Source organism: Labrus mixtus, chromosome 24, assembly GCF_963584025.1.
Source record: "Labrus mixtus chromosome 24, fLabMix1.1, whole genome shotgun sequence".
In the NCBI taxonomy this organism is placed as follows: Eukaryota; Metazoa; Chordata; class Actinopteri; order Labriformes; family Labridae; genus Labrus; species Labrus mixtus.
The window spans coordinates 1,192,688-1,218,398 of NC_083635.1; the positions used below are offsets into that span (position 1 = coordinate 1,192,688).

General features: G+C 40.6%; 2 protein-coding genes across 3 annotated transcripts in view; both read right to left on the reverse strand.

The window, feature by feature from the left end:
* Positions 1 to 457: 457 nt before the first annotated feature.
* gtf3c3 (general transcription factor IIIC, polypeptide 3) lies at positions 458 to 9,671 on the reverse strand. Its single transcript, XM_061032674.1, has 19 exons — positions 9,464 to 9,671; positions 9,280 to 9,355; positions 8,334 to 8,689; positions 8,120 to 8,243; positions 7,852 to 8,043; positions 7,495 to 7,660; positions 7,209 to 7,356; positions 6,954 to 7,125; positions 5,303 to 5,403; positions 5,011 to 5,182; positions 4,530 to 4,732; positions 4,112 to 4,213; positions 3,738 to 3,870; positions 2,728 to 2,953; positions 2,587 to 2,641; positions 2,361 to 2,496; positions 1,805 to 1,929; positions 1,527 to 1,679; positions 458 to 1,344 (listed from the first exon to the last, which is right to left on the reverse strand). Exons 1-19 carry the CDS (start codon positions 9,554 to 9,556, stop codon positions 1,222 to 1,224), a joined length of 2,856 nt encoding a protein of 951 aa, XP_060888657.1. The 5' UTR covers positions 9,557 to 9,671; the 3' UTR covers positions 458 to 1,221.
* Positions 9,672 to 12,221: 2,550 nt separating this feature from the next.
* dmd (dystrophin) overlaps positions 12,222 to 25,711 on the reverse strand; it is a 241,290-nt gene continuing 227,800 nt past the window's right edge. For both annotated transcript variants that reach the window (XM_061032963.1, XM_061032962.1), the window contains 6 exons: positions 22,174 to 22,239; positions 20,238 to 20,396; positions 18,704 to 18,947; positions 17,562 to 17,676; positions 17,284 to 17,373; positions 12,222 to 14,716 (listed from right to left, as the gene is read on the reverse strand). In XM_061032963.1, coding sequence (XP_060888946.1) covers positions 14,598 to 14,716; positions 17,284 to 17,373; positions 17,562 to 17,676; positions 18,704 to 18,947; positions 20,238 to 20,396; positions 22,174 to 22,239 — 793 coding nt within the window. In that variant the 3' untranslated portion in view covers positions 12,222 to 14,597. The remainder of the gene's footprint in view (positions 14,717 to 17,283; positions 17,374 to 17,561; positions 17,677 to 18,703; positions 18,948 to 20,237; positions 20,397 to 22,173; positions 22,240 to 25,711) is intronic.

Consider the following 25,711-nt stretch of genomic DNA (forward strand, 5'->3'; position numbering starts at 1 on the left):
ATCTAGAGCTGCAGAATACTTTGGAGTTACTGTCCTGTTTTGAATTCAGCACTGCCAGGGTTTTCCCCCCCAAGATTTTTTGTTCCACACTGCTGCAGTCAGCTGGGACTAAAATATGACAAAATGGAAAAAATAAATAAAAAATGGTGCACAGGAAAGGTCAATAGGGCTAGTAGTCGGTAGGAAAGATTGGGAGTCTCAGTACAAAATGTGAGGATTATTTAAAACTGGACATTGACCTAAACATGTAGTTGAGGTCCACAATGGCCTGGCTGTCTGCCCCTGGTGCTGGCCTAGATGGAGTACAGTGACTCCCGGGAGGAAACAGGATGAAAGCAGACGGTTGGGATGTGAGAGAAGGGCGGGATTTGGCAAATAATCCCACCACCATAATCCCTGCAACAACAGAAGAAAAGGTCCATCCATGCATCTTTTTTAACATAACTGACAAACAATCTAGAAGTCTAAAAACACTTTTATGATTCAAAAACATAAACCTGAAATAGGTTTTTTTTTTACCAAAATATAATCGTATTCACAGAAACGATAACATCATGTTTTACAATACTGAAGTTTTACAAAAGCATACAAACAAATACAAACTAAATGTAATTTTAGCCCAAAAAGGAAGAGTAAGGGACTGAAGGAATCTGATGACAAGTTTAATCTAGATTATAAATCTATAAAAATTAGAATGATGTGTCAAGAAATTGTCATCTGATGTCTACATTAATTTAGCAGTGATGCCCCTAAAGCTAAAACAATAGAAATACTATTTCAACACATTAAACAGTTAGCCTTATGTTTACACATCACAACTGAATAAATGTCCAAATATAACGACCAGAGATGTTTCAAAAGGAGGACATAAAACGACTGATTCATAATAAGCAATAGATCAGTTAATACATAAATATTAAGGAAAATTGGCATAAATATAAAAGTTTTATTTGGTATTAATGTCATGTACTTCAAGTATTTCTTTCAGTTTTCAGTTATTGAAGGCAATACACTGAAACAATAATTACTAGCCAATTTATTGCCACATAAAAGTGGCTTTTTTTCATTTTCAGGTTTCAGGTGTTATTTCTGTTTCAGAATGTATGGATACGTCCGTTTTAGTCCTCCATATTTATACAAAGCAGCACTTTCAGGGACTGAATCTCAAACTCTCCTGAACCCAAAGAACAGACACACCTAATGAGGCATATGTATTCATTTTCAAATAATGCAGTGTGTGTTGATTATCTGCCGGGCCATCTCCATGTTCCCGCTGGCCTGGTAGATGAGGGAGAGGTTGAAGGCGGCGTCCCTGCTCAGGTCCAGCTGATCGTCTGGGATACCCTGCAGGAGGGTAAGGTGGGAAAAGGACGGAAAGACAGACGGACAAATGGAGTAAAATATTTAGAAGACTAAATCATTAAAGCCTACTGTGCACTGAAGAGTTGGAGGTGTAGTTACATCCTAAATGTCCGACATGAAAACGAAAGAGATATTGCTAAACTGTGAGTTGAATGTATACATACGTCCATTTTCTTTGCAGGCAGTGTAAGAGCCTTCTGATAATAATGTATGGCCAGATGTGTGAGGCCCATCTGGTGCAGCGCTCTGCCCAGGTTGTACATGCTCTCCTGACATTCTCCACGCAGCTCCACGTATCGCCAAAGGAAGGAGAAACCCTGCAAACACAATCATGGAATTAAACACACACACACACATATTTATATATATATATATCTATATATATATATATATATATCTATAAGGTGTGTAAAGCTTAAAGAAACCCCCTCAAGCACCGTACCTGTAGCACCAGCGTGTGTCGTTTGGCTACATATTTCTGAGAGGCCATGTGGAAGAAGGTGAGACCCACACACAAGCTGTAGAGGGGGTTGTCTGGTCGAGTCTGGAAAGCCTGAATATACTGACCTTAAGACACAACATAATGGAAAAGGTTCAAATTAAAATATTCACCGCGTATGCTACCTTGTATGCATGATGATAACGGACCTGCACAATTGAACTTTATGAAGTTGATATATTCACTGATGAACTGAAACAGAGTGAAACCGAGACTTAGTAGGCCTAGAATCTTTTAAGTAGAAGCTAAAACCCTGACTGATACTGCTCACAAAGTTACACTAAACAGCCTTTTATCTTCTAATTTTTCATGATATGTGGCTGCGAGCTGGGTGAACAGTTGCATGAAGCTGTGTTGTCAAAGCAACAAGAAGACAGTGGCAACCCTGAGCATCATGGGAAGGACACTGCAGCACAGGGAATTTCAGACCAGTTTGTACATCACAAGCTAAAACATGCAGAAGAAGCAGCACAGTCAGTAGCAGTTTGGTGTTTTGTACCCAGCGCATGCTTGAAGCTCCCTGACACCATGGCGTTGTGTCCACAGAGGACACACAGGGCGTGGTTGTCTGGATGTTTTAACAGCAGACGCAGACAGAAGCGATGGTGGCGCTGGTGCTGGGAGGTTATCGTCAGCTGAGTGAAAGAGAAAGAAATACATTTTTTACTTCTGCATGAACGGAAACATGCAGAGAAAGAGTGTTAAAAACAGAAATGTAGAGACACCTGGTTGAAAATGTTCCACAGCTGAGGCAGATCTACATTTTCCATCAGCATCAATCTGATGAGAATAACAGAAAACAGTGTTTATACTCAAATTTAATTGGACATTTTCTCTGTCTGACTGCTCTCTACATGAGGTTCTACCTGATGTAGTTGTAGGCCTTGTAGTGGTTGTGGTCCAGGATGGTGGCGGACAGTCCAAAGAACTCCATCTCCTTCCTCTTGGGCTTGTTGTCGTAGAAGGAGAAGAACTCCATGGCCGACTCCACCAGCAGCTCAGCCTCCTCGAAGCGCTTCACCTCGCACAGCGTCAGCACGCAGCTTACCAGCAGCTGCCACCAGTCCTCTTTGGACAGAACGTTGGTTTTACCTGAGAACAAGGAACACATTATACCTTAAAATACAAATTACAACTGTATACTGCGTAATACAGAATAACTAATGGACTAGTAGAGCTTTCTCTAATGAAAGGTAAAGTTACATGCGATGTATTTTTTCATTAAATTACATTACTAATGCATGCTAAATATATCAAAAGGGCACAGCAAGTGCATGCACTTCTTTTAAAAAGCAGACCTAAATCTTGACTGCAGCTGTAGTAACATTTCCGGCAAACCCAGTCTACCTGGAAGTATCAGTTAGTTTTATTGTTCTAAAATGACTGTTAATGTACTTTTACACAAAAAAATCACAATATGAAACATGTATTGTGAGTCAGTGAAATAATGGAATACTTTTCATGAAGTTGGGGGATTAAAAAAACATAGTATCAGCAGATAAGGGCCCACCAGAGGTAAGCAAGTATATAGTAGTAGTAAAACATATCTATATATTCAGCTCAAAACTTCTTTATATCTGTGGAGATATTTGTAGGTGGTACATGTCCATCCCAAAAAGGAATACAAATGTCTACCATTGTGGAAAGTGTAGCTTATCTATAAATGTTAGTTAACGAGCTAAAGGATTGTAAAGTTTCCAGTATAGCCCTTTAACAGCTTTTCTCCACATATGGTGACTGTTAATAAGTGCTGATGATGAACATTATCTGGCCAACTGTTTGCCCCTGCCAACTACATGCTCTGTACATCAGCCAGGCCACCAGGTGTGAAGACACACACACACAAACACACAGACACACGTGTGTATAGTATAACCTGTGTTATCCAGATAGGCAGCTTCGTGGTCATCAAACTCTGGCACTACGTCTTTCACCTTCACCAGCCTCAGGTGACTCTCTCCTGACATGATTACAGAACGCACACACACCTTAGCTCGCTGCATGGCCACCTGTGACACACACACACACACACACACACACACACACACGATTATGCATCAACACCGTCAAGATACATATGGCAACTAGTTTATGATAACAACCCACAAGGTAGAAATATATTTAGAATGGGACCTTTTCTTTCTGGGCTATTTTTGTCCTCATTGGAAAGGACAGCTGAAGACAGAGAGGAAATGTTGGGAGGAGAGAGTGGGAGACAACATGCAGCAATGCTCCCTGAGTGTTTATTACCTTCAATAGCATGGAGATCATACTGATCATAGCATCAAGGTAGCCCTCCATTTTACCCTGAGTCTTCAGCAGTGTAGAGCGATGTAACAGAAGCTTTAACTCCTGCAAAGATCATATATAAAAGGTAAGAGTAGTCAAACACAAAAAAAAGAAACATCCATCATTTTCAGAACCATCTCATAAAACATCTCAAAACAGATGTTATTGTTGCAGCTGGTTTTTATGAAGTTTTTATAGGACCCCATTTTTGTGGAAAATGCAGAACAATCCTGGAAAACAATTATTCCAGTTTGGAAATCACCCTTTAATTCTCACAAAACATTCCAGGAATCTCCCCAACCAGTTGTGAAACATCTGATAAAAATAAACATTAAGTGCTTTAACGGACAAAGTACTCTGATTCATTCTACGCTCTTGCCTTCTGAGCGGCTGACGAGTCCTGAGCCAGCGTGTCGCTGTCATACATGGACTCCAGGGCTTTGAGGGCGCACTCGGGCCGGCCCAGCTGCTGCTGCAGGGTGGCCAGGGAGAGTCTGGCCTCCAGGTGCTGAGGAGCCATCTCCACCACCTTGGTGTAGCTTTCTGCTGCCACCTCCATGTGGCCCAGCGCCTTCAGACACTCTGTAGGGGAGAACAGATGTAGGCATCGATGTTACATTTTTAACTTCCGCTAGTCACAGCCACATTTAGGACGCATTTGATTTCCTGTCTTGCACTTTGTGTGTACAATTTTTGGATGCATGCCTAATGGGGATGATGTCTCCCATCTACAAAGATATTTTTGTTTCAGTTCTATAATCTGTTGAGGATGCTTCTAATAATAAGAAAACACTTTGGCCTTTAAAAGCACAATTGGTTCTCCAAACTTCTTCTATTAACTCGTTCTCTGCTGGTCTCACCTGCGTGTCGGAGCCAGACGACAGCCAGGTTGTACTTTTCAGATATGACGAGGGCAGAGAACAGAGGCAGAGCTGACATGTACTCGCCCTCCTCCAGGTAGGCTTCCCCCACATCCAGGTACAAGTCTCCGATCTCTTCTGGGCTCTGCTCCATCAGAGACGACACCAGGCCCTGTGAGGGGGTGGATACAGAGTGAGGCAGCTTTACTGCTATTTTCAGTGTTTAAAAAAGGAGTTGCTAGAAATCTAAATATTTGTAATCACTGTGGAAAACCTAATAAATCTAGATTACCTCCAGGGGAGTGTAGACATGCAGGTGTATGAGGCAGACCATTAGCTTGGCCCTCAGGTCCACTGGTACACTGTCCGGTACCTCTACATCTTTAATTTCACCTGGACACACATAGATCACAATCAGGATTACTATGATCCAAAAATAACATGTATGATTACAGGTTTTTGAGTGGTGGAGAGAAGCGGGAGATGTGAGAAAATTCCCAGCTAAGGTGTGAAGATGGTCAGTAAACTCTATTTCAATAACTTAACAAATCCACGAGGAGCCCTGAAAATCATCAGACTCCTTTTTTCCATTTCCCCTTAGTGGGTTTGATGGACATTGTTATTCATTTATATTCACCTGTTTTCTTTTCACATGCATCATCATAATTTAGTGGTGTCAATGACATATAGGCACAAAAAGGTTTGGAATTGGTCCAGTAGATCCTCTAAGCAACTGCAAAATAGGCTGCAATTGCTGCAACATGGTGAGATAGTACACAAGTCTAAATGTCTGAAGGGATTTTTTCCATAATGTTGTCATGCACACAAATTAACAGCAAGCCTTTAATTTGAATTTTTCTTTTTAGGCTTCACACTAAATAGTTAATTCTGGATCTTTGTAACTTACTATATGATAACTCTGCAGGGCATTTTGTATATGTGATGTAATATGAAAATGTTTTGTTCCTTAGAGTGTGACAGGGTAGAATTTCTAAATAAGAAAGTTAAACAAGCTGATTGTTTTTATATAGTCTTTAAGAAGTTGCATAGTAGCATAGTATTTTTAACTTTTGGGATTGCACAGGGTAGGATTTTAAATAATTTGTAGCCCCAAAGCAACGGAAAGAAATGTTACTCTTGCCACATTGGGCTAATTTTACCTCTTCAATTAACAAAACAGCTTTGTTTTCTTTAGAAAACTCATCACTTTTATCCACTGTGCTTAGTGGGTAGATAATACATTTGACATGGCTAATTTGTGCCCACACATGATGAGATAGACAATGCAGCATAGAGAGTGGAAGCAGAACCAAAAGAAAATGATTCTTTGAGCAGACTGTAAATGTCAACTTGTCCTCCCAGGGTTAGGCTCTCTAAAGCAATTATCTCATCAGTTATACAATACACAAGAAGCAGTGCTTTAGTGTCAGTGCTTTCAAAGACAAATGTCTCTTGGGTTTAATGAAGAAACTGACTTCTAAATCCTCCCTTGTGGCAATAAAAACTTGTTATACTGCAGATTCTTTTAGGACCTTATGTGTGTGTACATGAGAAAGAGTAGCCAACGTCAACAAGTTAGCTACGTTTAACAATAACTTCTTGTTACTTTCAGAATGTAAATTGCATTTTTCCAAACGCTTAGATCTCTCACACATCTGCAAAACTATTCGAAACATTTTTTCTTTTTTTATTATATCTTAGATATTTCTATATTTGTCTAACTCTATTTCAGATCCCTGACAGTAGTAGTACTGTTGTTTAATTTAATGTTTTCACTGTTCTTGCACCAAAACACCAAGTCCAAATCTTTGTACTTTATGTATTAAGCTTCGTAGCAATAAACACGATTCAGGAATCAAAAATCAACAACAAAAAAAAAAATCATTTAGAGGCAAAAGAGATCAGCCTTATTTGCACACTACCTCATGTTTTTGCAAACCCACCTTCCTTCTCTGCTGCTGTTTCTTCAACAGGTTTTGATTCTGGGCCTTCTTCCTCCTTCATCTCCTGCTCCTCAGTCGATTTCTCACCCTCTTCTTCTTCGTGAGGTGGTGCGGAAGCGTCTGGCTTTGGATCTTCTCTGACTAAAACTACTCCTGCAAACTGGACCAAGACCTAAGAAAAGACACAAACTAAGTAAATCCATCCACCAGCTCAAAGCACATCTCTCATATTCTGTCTCTGAATGACTCGAACACCTCCAGGGCCTTGTTGTACTGACGGTTGGCGATGTAGAGCTCAGCTGTCATGTTGATGAAGTCATCACTGACCAGGTCAGGGTGTCGTGCCAGAGCATCCTCTATAACCCCCAGAGCTGAAGTCAAGTCATTGCTCTCGTAGTAGCTCCTTAACAACACAGACAACTAAGTATGAGTTCTGACAGAGACAATCCAGATATCACAACTAAAATATGATTATGTATGACAAACTACAGTCAGGGAACCTAAATAATGAAACACTGTTCGGTCTCTTAGTTTCCCATACTTGGCCATGTCCTTTGAGAGCTGCATGAAGTGCTCTCCTTCCTCCATCGGCAGCAGTGCCAGGATCCTGCGGTAGCCATCCATGCAGTGTTTGTGCTCTCCCAGTCGCATGTGGAGGGTGGAACGCTCCCACAGGTAGCGGACATTGGTGGGGTCGTACCTGATGGCTGGGTTAGTAAGGAAGTACATTAATATCAGTTGTTGTTTTTTTGCATTTTGTATTTGATGGTTGCACAGTGAAAAATGATCAAAGAGCCCAATGAGGTTTTAAAAATGACTTAAGATGGTCCCATCTAATAAAGTATTCTTGCAACAGGAAACAATAAGTGTAGTAATATTTGTGTAGTGTCAGACTGACCCTTTGTGTAGCAGATGATGGCCTGTCGGATGTTGTCTTGCTCAAGAGACATTTCAGCCAGTCTGACCCATTCCTCACAGTCTGAGGGGTTCAGGTGGGCGGCGATCAGACCAAACTGCAGCGCTTTCTCCGTGTCTTCATCGTCCTCGTAGATCATCGCCAACGTGGAGAAAGGCTCAAAGGCCAGAGGAGCTGGATGGGAAGATTTGAACTTTTATGACTCATTCAGAGGGCTATGCTACAACTTAGAACACAAGATGTTTCATACCCTGTCTGATGATCTCCATACACATCAGGATGGCATCCTCTTTCTCCCCTCGGGCGTAGCGGATGTTAGCTTCTCCCATCAGGCCTCTCAGAGCGCGGGGCAGTTTACTGCGATGACGGCGCTCCTGAAAATGAACAAGAAAAAGTCAAAAATTGAATTTTATTAAGAGCGTGGAAAATAAACTATGACACAAATCCCTTAAGCTCCTCTTCACCTTCATCATCTTCTTGTTTTCGCGGTTCAGCTCCATCTCCAGCGCAAACACGTCCCCCACCGTCACATCCTCATCGTCCTCTTCCTCCTCCTGTCTCCTTCTGCGTCCTCTCCCTCTACCTCCTTTTCCCCGCCGCCTCCGTCTCTTCACTGTAATCTCCTCCACCGCTGCCGCAGCCTTTCCCTTCTCCTCTTCCTCCATCTTATAATCTTCATCATCTTCATCATCAACAAAGCTCAAGCTGTCCTCTTCCTCCTCCTCAGCTTCTTCTCCCTCCTCTTCTGAAGACGGTGGCTGTGGTGTTTCACCAAGCATGGAGGCGAAGGCCAGCTGGACCCCAGCGCTGACTCCCTCCTCTGACAGGAGAGAATGGTTGTAAAGATAGTAGATCAACCAAGGACAGAAGGTGTGCAGGTTATCCCTGATCCTTAAACTGGAGGCCATGCTGTGCATACCTTTTTGCTTCTTTATGCCTGTTCATTTTAGATCCAGCATCCACTAAGGGACATGCATGAATTTTTACTGTACTTTACAGTAAACGCATAAATGAAACATTCAGTGAGGAAAACGAGCAAAATAGTACAAAAAGGAGACAAAAAAATGACAGATTGTCCACAAGTTTTTCACCCGCACAGTGGGGTGGAGATACATTTTCAATGTAGCACTGTTAGTAAATTTGCATCCATTTATAGCTGCATATAATGTGTATTAGTAAATACCAAGTGTCGAGAGTAATTATATATCTTACTATTTTGTAAAAGCTTATATTCCGCAACATTAAAGTGTCTAAGTCAGTTATGATAATGTGAAAGCAGGCACAGTACCAAGGCACTAAAACAGCTAGATGGAAGTCAGTCATTGTTAATCTTATTGTTTTAGCTACACATGTCAATATGCAAATGTTAAAGAGAGACACAACCAATAACCAGTCAGTCAGCAGACTCACCTCTGCTTCCTGGGATCTCTGCAGAGGTAGAAGGCTGTTCATTATCCACCACATCTTCAACTGCTTCCTCTGAATCCTGAGAGAAAAAGTCACTCATAAACAAATGCACATTTTAGAGCAGACTGAAACACAGATAACTCGTCAAATGTACGTCTATACATTTCTACCATTTATTGCTCTTTACCTTGGGTTTCCGCTCATCTCTCCGCTTGTCAAACTCCTCGAAAGTTATCCTCCCCTCCAGATAGTCTATTAACTCAGCGCTGAAAGCAGACATCTTACTAAGCTATCATATCAAACTACAGCACTAACAGAAAATTGACATGTTTGGAGAGCCTCCTCTTTCAATTCTGTACTTCAAATAAACGTTTTACAAAAGCATGTTGAAGTGCAGTCACGTGATCTGCAACATCTTCCGGGTTACGTCATCGCAGGTTCATAAAAACGGTTTGGGTGACATCTAGTGGAGAAAGAAAGTAAACACAGCTTGACGTCGTTTGTAAACAGATTAAATATTATCTACAAAATTAAGTTAAAAGCGCAAATTAAACACTAAATTATTCTGTATCTGTTAAACAATAATTATATATAATTTAATATAATTAATCTTAATACATGAGAGTAAAGAATGTATTTTTATTTTTTAAATCTATTTTTTTGTACATTCTTAATTTTTGTTTTTTTATTTAAATGTACTGTGTTCACTTTTTGTTTGCAATCTTTGCTTTTTTCTGCTGTAACAATGTAAATTTCCCCGTTGTGGGATAAATAAGGTATTATCTTATCTTATCTTATTCTTGGCGTTAAGCAAAACTAATTGAGAATAAATCAAATCATGTCTGCATAAGACATTTAAACAAGAACCAACTAATATTGAATTCAAAGGTAATTGAGTAATACTCTCTACAAAATCGCTACAAAAATTATGAGATACTTTTACTTAGATCAATTTCTCCCAGCTTTATATTCGTTCAAATGTGTTTCAATCAAGTAAAGGATTATTGGACCAAATACTAAACTAACATTAAACAGATAAAAAGTTCATATTCACGCTTACAATAAATAATCAGCGTATAAAACATGATGCATTGACCCCTTTTCCAAAAGTTAACATGTATTGTTTAGTATGTAAAGAATATAAAAACAGTAACCATCTCTATAAGAAATTGTCAGTTAGTTTTTTGCTGGTTGCTTTTTTGCTTGTAAATTCTTTAACTTAATATGTGATGTCTGATATCTGGTAAGTTTGTTGCCTTTATATGACCTTTTCTGTCTTCTAGCTGTAGTTTTCCTAAAAGCTGTAGGCTCTTCTGCCACACGCACACTTTTTTATGTTCTCTTTATGTGCCTTGTATTTGTGAGTGAAATATAAACATAAAATGCATAAATTCTGTAAACACATATTTGCAAAAGTAATAAACATACTTTTAAGACTTGTTTGAAGTGTGGTGGAGCCATCGTTAGTGCACAGAGTAAAGTGACTTGAATAAACTATGTAATACTACTTTAAATGCAATAATGACTGTCGAGTATGTGATCTTTCCTTTATGTACTGGTAGTTCACTTCCTGCTAATTTAGGCTGCACATTCAGTTCACTTTGCACCACGTGTTAAGAGCCATCAATATTTGATTTTCACTGACATATCACACAGAATCTGAAAGAGGTCAAGTGAAAATAATGCACGATTAATAATGCATATTTGATTTGACGGCGAGATACTGGAGATTTACATCAAAGAGTTTCTGCTTTCATTTCCAGAACAGGGTTACGACTGCAGTTCATTCTACCAGTTGCTTATTTTCATCTCCTTTGAAAGAAGCAGATGAGATTATGTATTGTTATCACTCAGCCGATGACGAGTCCACAAAATAGTGAAAAATACTCAACACAGTCCCGGGAATCAAAGATGATGTCTTCAAATGTCTTTGGAGTCCAACAACTCACATACCTCACATTTATTTTATATGCACCTCTAATGTTTGCACTGACTGTTTCATGTCTTTTTTACACATTTTGCACTGCCTTCATTTAAGATGATGCTGTACAAACATGAACATAAATTTTCATTTATATGTACAGGTCTAATTTTAACTGTTTATAGGTTTCTTTTAAATTGCACCTATATTTTTATCCCTGCACAGGTTAAGTAAATGTATTTAACTCAATTTTGTAAGTGCACAGGTTTAATTTAAATTCATGTAGGGGCTTCCTTAAATATTTGTTTCGAGTTTATATTATACAATATATGCATGTGGGGGAAGGGGGGGCAACGGTTGTTTATTTGTAACAAATATTTCATGTTGTGCATGTCTTTGTAAACTGCTACTGCTTTGAATTTCCCTCGGGATCAATAAATCTATGTATCTACCCTTTATAACATGGATACATGGAGGACATGGTTACTTGAATGAATGTGTTGAAGATTCTAGTGAGGCACCAAAGTGACATGGTGGTTGTGATAACAAAAAATAAAACCGAAAGATCTGGAGGACATGAAATGAAAAGGCTGAGTAAACGACCGATTATGACTCATGACTCATTTGATGAAAAATTACAATAACAAAAAAGGGAATATGGAAATGAAGGCAGTGGTGCAATTGGACAAGAACATAGAAATATTGATTAAATGAACCAGTGGATAAAAACATACAGAAGATTTCATTTTATGGATGAATGACTGAATGTCTTCCTATCCCTCCAGCTACTGTTTCCTCCCTTGTGTGTTGAGCCTGACCTACATGTTCTACTTCTTCTTCTGCCGTGTCCTGGAGCTGCTGGCCTCCATGGTCATCGTCTACCTCCACATCTCCCTTATCCTCTGCCACCACATCAGGCTCTTTCCCTGTGGCCAGGTGTGATCTTTGAACATTTATTCTACCCTGCATTCTTCCTACTCCTGGTCAAAAACAAACAGAACAAAGAGCGAATCAAACAGGCGAGTCAAGTCAACATGTCTGCGTGCTTTATTGATATACAGTAAAGCATTTTATAATACAGTAGTAAGGCATATATTTGGTGGAATCTGATATGTTGTGAAGTATTGACGCGTTATTGGAAAAATGATGCGAGTATGAAACAATTATTAGAAATGAGAAAAACAAAACAATCAATCATATTCAGTGTCTGGATCAAAACGAAACCCTTTTGGCTCATGCTGAGAGGATATGATGCCAAAAACACACAGGTGTAGAACGCCGCGATGCTCGCACAGAGTGGCTGCACATTAAATAAAGATGGCGTCCATGTAGTCACACATGCTAATATTGTAACACCTCACACGGCACAAACCAAAAAAAGCCTTTTCAACCAAAGACAAAATGGAACACTCTGCTAGATTAATGCATCCTCCACACGTAAAACAAATATCTAGTAAGTCGCAGGTATGACAGTAGTGCACACGGAGTCTTTGTGTGAAATGGTTCTTTGTAGTTGTAAAAATCTGTTAGAGATGAAAAAAGCCTCTGAACATTCAGATCAAAGGCTCCTACAGTGCAGAAGAACATGAATCAATATCCTGTCAATGAATGATCAACAATCTGATAAAGGTGTGGGATTGATACAGTAGAGAAGTAGCCTCCGGACCATTCATACGAGGTAGAGCTTACGTTACTGGGCCTCCTAGAACTCAAATATTTCTCTGTTAAAATCGTCCAAACAGAAGGATTCATCCAAAAATAATCTCATCTAGCAGCCTTGTAACACTGCAGTGCTCGGATTCAATTTAAAGTCACATTCTTCTAAATTCCTCTTACAGTTCAGCTAATGTGGAGAAACTCTCAAAGTGAAAGTGTAATCCAATACTCAGAGCAGTGTGCTGTGTGTTCTCTACAGGCCCCAGAGAGACCAAACAAAGATTCTTAGTGTTACAAACGTTTGATAAATCCAGAACTTAGATGTCAGTGCAAGTGACCTTTTTCTTTCTTTAAATTGTCTTTCTGGAGGATTCTGAAAAGGCCCGATGCAGAACTGAATATAAACGGCCGAATTATTGAAGCAGACCAGCAGACCTTACTCTGAAAAACATGAATCATTGTATTACATTTTCTGTCATTTTAAAGGGGGATTTTTTGGTGTTGACGTAGAAGAGTTGGGTGTTAACCTGTCAGAAAAGGTCTTTTGAAAGATGCAGTACAATTGCATTATGGGAAATGTCGGCTCAAGAGTTTTTAAAAACTTGAACTAAGGGCAGAGAGTCAGCCTCTGCTGTTTTTATTTGACCTTTAATGTAAAAATCTACGACTCAATTTACAACTTTTTCCTCAAAGTCTTTGGGGTAAAATCACATTAGTATCATTAAAGACATTTATTAAACAATTACTATTTTAACAGATATACAATTCCACATGTTTTTGATTCATTAACTCACATATTTATAGATATTGCTTTTAAATGAAATACAAAAACAGACCTAGATTTGTTTTTCTGTTCAATGGTGTGTAATTATTTCTCATTATATGCGTTCGTTCTGAAGTGACCTTGTTGACTCTCAGTTCTGAATCGGGCCAATTACACTGCTGTTTATGCACACAGTACACTGTGCTGGAAAAAAACACAGTGATAAAAACCGTTGCCATAGAGATGTTGGCAAAAGGGAGGATGGATGAACAAATTGATGGACGGATGAATGGATAGATGAGGAACTCAATAACATGAGCTTGTTGAGCCAAAGCCAAAACATAAAGGAAAAAAGCTGCAATGTAATGTGGATATTAGGCACCACACACACACACATGTACACACACACACACACACGTACACATACACACACACACACACACAATCTCACAGACAACGTACTGTAAAGATCCAGGATGCCTGCATTACCTTGACAGTAGTGTACGCTGTTTTAGAAAGACATTTTCCTCTTAGAAAGCACCCTTATGATTACAATCATTCTTTTTTTTTTGATACAAATGTCTGAAATGCTTTTGCTTTTTCCCCGGTTACAAAGAGATGGCAAATATTCGAACACACTTGTTTGTATCTCATCTCTCATTGTTCCTACCCCTCCCCGACCCAATCTTGTTTTATACAATTGCATAGAAGTTTAAAAACCAGCCTCTGTTAATAATAAAACAACTTCAGGACGTTTTAAGAAACTACTGAAATCTACAAGTTATAATTTTTTTCTTTTGTTTTTATACGCGTCGTTGCTTGAACCGCAATCCTTCACAAAAATAGACGTTATATATTCTCTTTGTAAACTGTGTTTCCGATCCAGTTGTTTTGACTAGAAAAGCATGCGACAGGTAGGGAGGGAGGGAGCACAGGAGGGGGGAGGAGGGGGAGATTGAAGATTGAAGTCGGGAGGCGGGATCAGAAGGGCAGGGCCTCGTGCTGTTCGGCGCTCTGCTCGTCTGTCATCACGCTGACCAGTGACTCCATGGCGCGGCCCAGATCATCGGCCATGTGGAACAAACTGCCAATACTGGGACCTGGAGAGGGAGAGGAGTGAGACGCTTAGATAGTGACACAATTTTAAGATGCACAGATAAATACAAATGACTGAACTAATATGCACGTTTGTGTGCTACAGACACAACAAGCCTGAGCGTCTACAGATGTGCTCTCTCTATAAGGCTGTACTGAGGTAAGGCTTTAAGAGCTTTATGCTAATGCTATCATAGAAACAATGTACAAATGCTTAAATGTTGTTTAGCAAGTATAATGTTTACTGTAGCATGTGTTAGCATTTGACCATTCAGAGAAAGATGCAGTTTGGCTCTTTGTGCAAATCAGCTAATGTTAGCATGCTAACACAAGCACACAGACACAACAGTAAAAACAGGCGAGTCTAAATCCATGCTAGCAGCACTGTGAGGCAAAGCAGGTTTACAGAAACTCAGCATTGGCCTCAAAAACGAGACTACAGCCATTTCTGACATAAATTGTAAATCAATGTGTCTCTTTTTAAGCAAATGAAAAGGGAAACAAAGTGAAAAGGCTGGTTATTAGGTGGTTGAGTAACCCTAGTGGGCTAAATGAGAATACAAAGAAACATCCAGATAATGTCACATTGGGGAAAAACAGATGTTTGTTTAAATGTAGTCCTGAACTTGGACTGGAGTAAATGTTAACAGAAGGAAAGACAAGTGTTTTTAAGTGACTACATCGTTCTGTAACCACTGAAGAACCTGTCAACAACATTTTGAGAACCTTCCTGACTCTCCAACATTTCTCTCCACATGCACACAGAAAAGCATCATTTGTACACACTGCGCTCATCAGTCTACACAGCAAGGGCACAAACTCGACTTTGTCAAACAAAGCCTCAGTGTGTCAGAGGACAGAAAAAGGAAATGAAAGGCAGAGAAAGGGAGGGAGGGACATTAGTTGTTTTCTCACCGCGTCAGTGTACCATGACGCTTCTACTCTGCCATAAAGCTCCTCTAAGCTTCATTATCAACCCAATTATAACATTTCTTTCAAGACCGAGAGTGGCACAAAAGTTGTTCTTGCATGCAGTGGAACATGAGACGAGAAAGGTGGGGAGAGAGAAAGTTGAGCCACTAACCTCTCATGGGTGTCCCCTTCTCCCTCCTGGCTCACGGAGAAAAGGAGGAACGAAGGAAAGGAAAGAAAGAAAAAAGGGAGGAGAACAATCAGCCTTTTATTGTAATAAGAGAGAGAGAGAAATACAGATGCTTGAAAGGAAAGGGCAATTTTACTTATGATTAAAGCTTTCCAAAACTAAATGAGCAATGTGTTGAGTAAAGCTGGAAAGGCCAGTCTGCTTTTTAATTAAACGTGTTTTAGACTTATTCCACACAGATTCTCAATGTCTTTAATTAAATAGGATTGGGATGTTCAATAGGAAGTGTTTTCTAATACAGCAACACACTTATTCCCATGTCCATGTCTCCCTGTTGAATGCAGATTCAAACTTCTTGGTTCATTTCGGCTCGCTCAGAGAATGTAGGAGAGTGCTCTCTGCTCATCTTCAGTTATGAAATCCCTGAGCGTCCCTCCTGCTGAGATTCTGACAGCGCTGTCAGCCGAGGCATCCATCCCAGTGGATGTTTGTAAAGTCATCACCGTCTGCTTTAAGAAGCACTTCAGCTGACTTCACGGACAGTCATCACCCGAGCAGCTGACAGACGGGAGTCACGCAGCCCTGACTCACTTTGTGCGGCGTCACGCTGCCCTCCGTTTCTATCTGCCTTCTCTGCTTCCATCACAGTTAGTTTATGTGCTTTGTGCTCATTTAGAGACATCTTCCGCCTTGTCTCATATGCAGCTATGAGACATGCAGCTAAAACTCAAAAAGAGCAGAGACTGTACAGCTCAGACCTACAATCTGGAGTCCCAGCGGCATACAATAAGTTTTCTGGAGGTCTCCTTCTGGGGGTCTCTGTGAAAGAAAAATAGATTCAAACTGTCCTCCTGTGCAGTTTCTGTGCAGCTCGTAAAATCCTGCTAGCTACCTGTTGGCTGTTGAGCTCTCAGCCTACGTTGTGAAGTCGCACTGCCGGCCTCTGCTGGTCACAGGAGTCTTTTTAATCAAACCAGCACTCCACAAGGTTTGATTATCTAACAGTATTACACTGTTTTCTTTAAATGAAGGATTATGAACTGATGAGGGACAAAAGATGCTAAAAAGTGACGTCCTTTGAACAGCGAAGTGTCCACTGTTATTGTACAATACACTCAGAAACACACACCTGCTTTTACGACTTGAGGCTGCACTTTCCAATAATGTTCATAATCCTTATCTCTCTGCTAATTAGCTGAGTTACTATTTTAATGAGGTCAAAGACATCAACTTTTTGTATTTCCTCTTTGTTGAACGCCTGCAGAAAAGCTTCACTTAAAAGGATTCACACAAAAACAAGAGAGAATCCTTTCAGGGGGGATAACAAAACAGCAATTATTGTCTTATATCTGCTATCAGATCAGCTCTACCTCCAGAGAGTTATTGTTGTGCGTCATATCACACATCAACTGAAGAAAAGAGGGGACTCTTTGTGAGTTACTATCTGGTGTTGGTGTTTGTGCTTCATACCCTGACTATGAGGGAAAGAATTGTTGAGCTGTTCCATCACTTCCTCCAGCCCAGATGCATCTTGGGAAGGGCTGGACAGCTCATCATCACCTGAAAGAGGAAGGAGATCAAGTATTAGGGCGATTTAAGTAAGCCCACGCTCAAACATGTTTCCTCCCAGCATTCTGCTATGGTCCCTACTCTCTGTGAAATTAGACATCTCTATTTATACCCTCACTGCTTTTAACAGGGTGGATGCAAATGAAAGGATGTAAGTGGGAATGTGCGTCTGTTCTTACCCATTGTATCAGTAGTCTGGCTGGCAGCCACGCGGAGCAGAGGGAGGGAGGAGTCGGAGCGCTGAGAGGAGGTGGAGGGAGAGGACAGAGCTGTGCCGTTCACCTTGGAATCCGTCTGACACACACAAACCCACACAAATTAGATACACAACAAATTGGCAGCCGCGTCGCACAGCTTAATTAGAGGAGTCAGAAGAGAAGTGAAGTGTGTGTGTGTGTGTGACCAAGGAGTTGGCTTGCTCTTTTGTGTCAGCTGCTCTGGCAGTCAGACTGTGAAGGAAGCTGTGAGTGAGAACTTCACAGCAACTTTTTGTTTCGTTGATCAGGACTGTAGCTGGGTCATCTGCTGGACTCTACAGCATGCAAGGCCTCACCGCTTTGATGCCTTGCTCAAGGGGGATTATTTAACAGTAAACGTTGAGAAGACAGAAGCAGGTTTGTTCAAATGTTTAAAAAGTCTGGCAAGGGATTTGAACAGCTTTACACAGTCATTCAACTCACAGGCTGACCTAGGCTGCCCCTTTAAGGTGTCTTTCTGTTGGTTTCCAGTTTTTAAACATTGTGCTTTGCAGGATGCAGATTGGGGGAAAAACTGTTTTGAATTTCTACAAACCCGATGCAGAACATTCAGAAAGATCTGCTATTTTTACCACACATTTGTATTTCTTTTTAAAACTTGAACCCTACATGACTCAAACAGCAACTCCACCACTGACGGTTCTGAGAGTCTTGAATTTGAAGATGCAGAGCAGAATATGTAGAACGAGCAGTGAAACCTCAGTAAACAAAATCATAACTTTAGAATCAGGCCATCAGCTCGTTTGTATTACATGTTTAACGACCCAGGGCTCTGCTGACCTATGACCTCGGATCTTGAGCTTTAAAACAATTGAAGTCTTCAGTTAAGCCTCACACTGACTCAAGTGACATCACTTGAGGACAATGATCAGACTTTTAAAAAGCTCCCTCTGGAGACATTATGGGCTGGAGTGGTTTGCATCTTTCTGTTACTTTGATTTATGTTAGTTTTGTCTGACTCATGTTTGACTCACTGCTTGATAGCTGCTTCAAGTTAAGAGTTGAAACATATTGTGACTTGAACACACAGATTGTGATTGGTGTGTGTTCTGGTTGTTGTGTACCTGCTCCAGCAGCTGTCTCAGCCTGTGCAGTTGTGACTCCAGCTGTTTGTTGTGGTCCTCCAGTATCTGCATGCGGGCCTCCAGCCGCCCTTTGTGCTGCCGCAGCAGTTTGGCCTCTGCGATGAGCTCGGCATCGCGTGCGCTCTGCGGCGACACCGGGAGCATCTCTGGGGGCGACGGCAGCGGGGAAAGGCCCTTCCTGTCGTGGGCCTTCTTCAGACGGTCGTACTCGGACTGCAGCTTCCTGCAACGAGTGAAGCAGAGGAATCAAAGAAAGGCTGCGAGCTCTGATGAGAAATATCAAACAGCCACTGCTTAGCAGAGAGGGTGACCTTCTGTTTTATTAATTATGGAGGGGAAGCTGGGTCACTGCAGCAACAGAGCGTGAGATAAAAATAAAACATGACAGTAAACATCCATCAGTTACAGTCATTGCTCAGGCAAGGGGCAGCCTGTTTGTTATTTTTCCCCAAGTTAAAGAAACAATCCCCTTGATGAAAAGACCAAATGAGGAACATGACAGATGGACTTTGTTTGCTTAAAATGTCTAATGTTTGCAGATCACAGTTACAGTCTCCACTGATTTATATCTTTTTATTCTATGACTGATGTAATATGAGGACAAGAGGAGGACTGGTAATTGGCAGTCGTTGCAAAGAGACGTTTTACAGAGGTTGAATATATTTATAATTGAATGATTTTTGGGCACTAGTTTAGCTCAGAGGTTAAAGAGTGTGTCCCATGTCCAGAGGACTAAAGCCCTCCAAGTGATGTCCCCAGGCCATTTACCACACAGCATCCTCCACTCTCTCATCTACGTCTCTGACTCTATCCACTGTCCTGTCCTCTTAATAAAGACATTCATCAAAAATAACAAATATTATCGGATCCCTTGTTCCTCAGTCTAAAATATACATAAATCCAGTCTGTGCTGAAATAAACATGAGATAGAAAAACTTGGAAAATGGGGGAATCGTCTGTAAAATATGTGTAATGAATAATATACCGTTTTAAATCAATAACCTGTCTTTTATTTAATGAATAATGCTGCAATGTTCCTTAAACTGGTTAACAGATATATTCATAAGATATAAAATAATTTCCTATGATGACCACAGACTAGTGTTAGCACACTTTAAAAAGTGATGCTGTAGAAGTTGGGGCTTTGATAACTCAAAGTTTCTATGAACAGAAAAGCAGAGTGCCATTTGGTTCTGCATATTTACATTGTGCCTTTAAAAAAAAGGCACCTCTGGGCGGGATTTGGCACAGATCTTGATTGCCGTTTTCTAGTAGCCAATAGTGCAAAATGCCAGAAGCTCCAACAATAACACAGTGATGTCTAAAAATACTGGCGAGTTTATAGATCGTGTGAGTCATGGGGAGAGAAAAGTGTCTCATTAAGAGCAGAAATAGTCAAATCCCTAAAGTACAGGAGGAGTCATCGAATTTGAGGAACTTCACGATTTGAACTTTTGTGACGAGTGAAGATTTGATACAAACAAGTGAAGTTGTGACTGGTGGATTAACTGACCTGTTCTCCTGCTCCAGGTCATTGAGGACCCTCTCCAGCTCTCCCTTTTCCTCCGTTTCCATGGAGATGAGGATCTGGGCGGGGCTGCGAGGTTGGCTGAGGGGAGAGCCTTGGTTCAGAGACTGGCAGTAGTGCTGGATCAACATGTGCTCGTCATCGCTGCAGACGCACATATAAACGCACGCCACGCCACGCACGCCCACCGATGATGGGCAGACATACGAGAAAAAATGAAGAAAAAGAAAATCAGCAAGAGAATGGAAGAGCAGCACAGGAACAGGACTGCACCACAGAAGAAGAGTCTAGAACACGTGGAGGGGGGGCAGAGAATACTTTGAAGCATTAACTCTCTGAAGCAGGTGATTGGCCGACTTCTGACCAATCACCTGTGCAGAGTTTTGGAAGAATTACTTAGACCAGGTATTTATCATACTGATGCTGCGTTCAATGCACACCAACAGAGCTGCTGATACGAGCTGCTTGAAAACAACACGACCTTAAACCCTCTAAAACGACTACCGACATGAAAGTCAAAGTCATTATGAGGCGAGCCGGAGTGTTTCTGGTCTGCTGTGGTTTAAAATAGCCTCTAGATGCTTTCTGCTCCTCGTCTGTGCTTCATCAACCAAGCTGCATTTTGAAAGTAATATTGACTTGATGCACTGGCGCCTCTCTTTAACTTTGCAGTTTTAATTACAGACTTCTCTTCTCGGGTCAAGGTCCATGTGAATCTATTATACTTGACAAACTTTTAAACTTGGCGTTCAGCCTGACTAAAATTTGACATACTGAAATACATGTTCACAAACCGTACACGATTTTTACTTAGGGTGTATCGGTCGCAAACGAGACGGAAATCACATCCCTTAGTTTAACATCTCAAAGTGTTTGCTGTGCGTCTGTGGGATATTGACGTTTCTCTGAGGCTTTAAAAAATACTTTATTTCATTATGAGTGTGTTCAAATCTGTATTATCATTTATCACACCTGGTCTGTCATTTTGGTGCAGCGTTAAGGGAATAAAGACTCAGTATCACATACTGAGATAAGCTGCAAAACATCTTAGACTGTAAATGTTATCAAAATATTCTATTCTTTTATCTAAAAGAGGAGCTTATTCACGTTTTAAAGTCATTGTCAATGATTCAATGACATCAGGGAAAGTACATAGGATCCAGTGGTTTTATGATGAGAGCCTTGTTGGTAAATAAAATGTCAACCGGAGAAGAGCAGAGCACAAGCATTAAAATGTGAAAAGTTCTGCAGCTAAATCGATACATGTAAATTGAATCAACGAGTTTTGTGGATTTGAGCTACATTCATGTAAAGTGAGCAGAAGTCAAGCCGCCTCCACAGTGCTGAACTGTGAGAGGTCTGCTCAGCTGAGGAGCTGTGCTCGTCCTCCATTGGAGCGTTAACTGCTGCTGATTATCTAAAAGCGACTAAGAATAAAACAAAGTTTAATTTTATCTGACCGTTATAGAATCTGTTTTCAAATGATTGAGATAATGACCAGCTGCTTTGTGTTCCTCTCTCTGTACAGTGCATAACGTTAAGTTCTAGATAATCACACCTTTACGCATTCATTTAAAAACATAAAACAGTTTAACAAAGGACATTCAGAACAAGAATGTTGAACCTTTTTAAGGCTACATAAATATTTAAACTGATGAATTTCATATCCGGATAATGAATCTAATCTCAACAACATGAAGACAATATGGAGATGTACTGATATTACCAGGTAATAACAGATACATGATGATGATGATGCAAACAAGAAAATCCAGAAAACATAGAGCACATTTAAACACAGTCACTGTCACGTATCACAACCAGCTGATGGACAGAAAGACGACAGAGCCAGTTCACACACGGCGAGCCAATCAGTGAGTGAGTTTGGCAAAAAACAAACAAACAAAAAAGCGGTTCTCACATGCTTTCATTGGGTGAGATACTGTCATTCAGATAAGAGCCATTACGATTCTCCATTTCTGCTAACCTGCGGAGGGGGAAGAAACAGAGCAGTCAGTCCCGAAACCAAACGCTAAGAGCAATTAGCAGATTCTACGGGGGGAAAGCACCTCCAGACAAAGTTCAGATATATTTCAAATGTTGATTTTTTTACAGTGTACGCTAATGTGCAGATTGACATGAAACCCTTGAGGATTCATGTATCCTGTTATTAGGTTATCTAACTTCTACATTCCAAATCCTTGACGCAGTTTTTTGCTAAATGAAAGTTTGTAAATATCTCCATTTCTCTGCAGCGGGAGGAATAACTCCTGATGCCTGCAGTTGTACTAATTGTGTGAAAACAACTGTAGGAGTTTTGAGGATTTTGTGAAACATATAAAAGTGTTTCTTTTCGTCTTGACACTGTTGGAATTCCTCGTGTTCGGCACATGTATCTTCCTTTTATTAAACAGATGAAATGTTTGACACCCACACACTGTGCAGCCCTCTGTGGATCGCCTTGACTCTTTATTTTACAGCCTTTACAACTGATGCACTACAAGCTGAACCTTCAGTTTCTGGCCTCTTTGGGTTTTATACTACTTGGCTTGAATTGCCTTGAATGCTGTCTTATAAAAGTGGCGGTTGGCAGACCTCTAACACATAATACTGCTATTTAGTTTTCACTTTTATACAGCTCACTTGTGATCGCCTTCAGAACTGATTTACAGTAATTGAATTTCTGGTGCATTAGTCACAAAGCCTTCGATAACACTAGAATAAAAGTAATGTGGGAGGAAGAGGAGAGTAGCATTTAATGATGACACATGCTAAACACAGGACAGCCGGGTTAGCTAAGAAGTCATGGTGATATAACCAGGTATAGTTTGGTTGACTGACATGGGTTCATGTCACAGTCTTTGCCGATGTCTGACAGCAGATACGGATGTTAAATTGATGCATCTGTGCAGAGATCAGTGATAGTTTTAATACATATGAACATAACAACTACAAGTTGTGGTTTTATAGGAGCAACATGAAATCCAGCATTGTTTCACTAAGCCATTTGTGGTTCCTTAGAAGTCTTTTTCACACATCACTGTGAGCCTAGCCAACTGTTTCTCCCTTATGTCTCAAACCTATGTACTCTACAAACTTCTGTTAACTTGCTGGCTCTAGATCCATATCTCTTATTTCTAAAAAGGGAGGAAATATTTTTTGGTAAAATGATTGAGCTGACTCTTTTAAAAGGGGAAAAAATCCCTGGTATTATCTTTGAAGACACCCGTGTTCAGCCATTAAGACGGGTCTTGTAAACAAACCTCCCGGCTGTGCTCTCAAACAGATCCATCATGATAAAATAGCTGTGAGTGAAGAGCCAGAGATTTAAATTGCCCCGTTTCTATCTCCACTAGATCAGTTTCCTGGCGGTTGGAGTGTTTGCCCGAAAAGCAAAGAGATTTTGGGGCTTTATCAGTGCTCAAATAAAAAAAATAAAGCTTGGTGCTTGGCAGAGAGCGATTAAGCAGATGGACTGTGACAGACTGGCATCTGCCCAGGTCGGTGTGTTTGTGTTCGTAAGCTGATGCACGCTACAGAAACAAGAGATAACCTCGCAGCTCACTCAGGCTTAATTATGTTACTTCTTCGCCCTACCACCTTCCTTTAATCTGCTGGATGCTATCTGGGATCCGCAACATCTAGGCGCGACAGGAGCTAAGAGCACAGGACCAGAGGGGGGAGCATGACTCAGCGTGTGAGTCCATCAGTGTGTATTCATATGTGTGTGTGTGTGTGTGTGTGTGTGTGTTAGCCCGAGGCGACAGTGAGTGGTGTCAAACACTCTCTGGCAGGGATCAAAGCCTCGGCCTGTGGCTCAGACCTCACACTGACTCCACTGAGGGGTGCCAACAGTGCCCGTCTGACTGATCCGATGACCGATTGATCGACTGACTCATTGTTTGATTGATTTGACTGCTTCTTGTCCCTCAGCGGTGGGTATTTCTGGGAGCGGTTAGGATCACTGCAAACTCAAAAAGATCACTGAAATGTTTTGGTGAATAAGCTCTGATGGACTCAGTGTGGCACCACAACAATATTGACAGGTTTCAGAGTCCACAGAGAGTCCAGTATTGATGAGGCTTTCAGGCGCACATGCTGGCGCACTTGATCATACAGGCATTGTATTAGCATATTCACATACTGGCCTCTCACTGCAGAGCGCTAATTCACCAAAAAGTCAATGCATCACTTTATCACGAGTACGGATTCCATTTCTACTGTACGCAAAGGGATATCTTGACATTTGAGTTCAGCCTCATACTATTTGTCATCTTTATAAATACCTCACTGAGAATCCTTTGAGCACATTCAGCTCTTACACTCCTGCAGTGATAATATGTTTCATGAATGATGTGACTTTTATAGAAGATGGCCTGGTGTTAAAATGATTCCAAAGTCAAGGTATCCCCGTACTCCATCATTATCAACATGCACAAACTGCTTTCAATGCACTGACATATACAGCTGGAAACATCTGTCAAGTGTTATCTTGTTGGATGTTAAAGGTACAGGAAACTCTACATTTTGCCCCAGTATACATCTCTGATGTTTCCTCATCTGCTGCTAACCCCCATGTTGTTTTATTTCTCCTTTTCTCATCTGAAGATTATTTTATGTTGACCTTTATTGCCTCACTCTTAGACCTTTTTTGCCACATTGTAATTAGACACACAGCATTGTGTAGTAAGTTGCCAGTTTTCAGGTACACTATCCGCTAAGTTAAAATGAAAGCAGAATAAAAAGACTGTTCTGCGTTACATATTTCCTTCATAAAGGTCACAACAGTTACTTTCTGTGGAAGCATATTTACAGCTGTTGATTCAACAGTGTGATCATTTTAGAGGATCTAATAAAGTTGTAGATTTGGAGGTCACCACACAGAGATATGTTCCTGTTATTGACTGAATGGTTTCAACACAATCAGAACAAGATGAGCATCATGCCCAGAGGTTTTGTTGCAGATCTGTTGGATTAGATCTTCTAATGAAGTAGGTGTAGCTAACAAAGTGTCCAGTATGACTGAGCTTCAGCGTAGCTCCAGCAGCCTGATGTGGAGCTATGCTATTACCTCTGAACACATGACCACAGATGGACCTCAATACTGGAAACTTAAAAAGCTCATGTTCAGTTTAAGTGAAATAAATATGAGTTTGTTTTTGGCACAGATTAGAGAAACCGTCCTATAAACAAACTTTGTTAAACAACACAAACAGTTCATTCATTACAAGTTCAGATTTTTGACTAAATGTAACTTAAAGAGCTTTCCATTCGACCTTAGATCCATACCTTATTTACAGCCTATGATTCATAGCTACATAGAGATGTGGAAGAAACGAGCTAATTCAAAGCTTCCTGTACCTTTAACTCTTGTTTAGTGAAATATAGAAGACACAGGGCATACATTGTCCTTTATGTTACAAAAGAGAGAAATCACCTGTACTGTATATGACGTGCGT

Bases quoted from the DNA above. Each gene is read 5' to 3' on its own strand.
- gtf3c3 (XM_061032674.1), bottom strand. From the start codon at position 9,556: ATGTCTGCTTTCAGCGCTGAGTTAATAGACTATCTGGAGGGGAGGATA. The intron at 8,690-9,279 runs GTGAGTCTGCTG...CTCTCCTGTCAG, and splicing joins AGAGATCCCAGGAAGCAGAG to AGGAGGGAGTCAGCGCTGGG. The intron at 5,404-6,953 runs GTGGGTTTGCAA...ATGTGTGTCCAG, and splicing joins AACAGCAGCAGAGAAGGAAG to GTGAAATTAAAGATGTAGAG.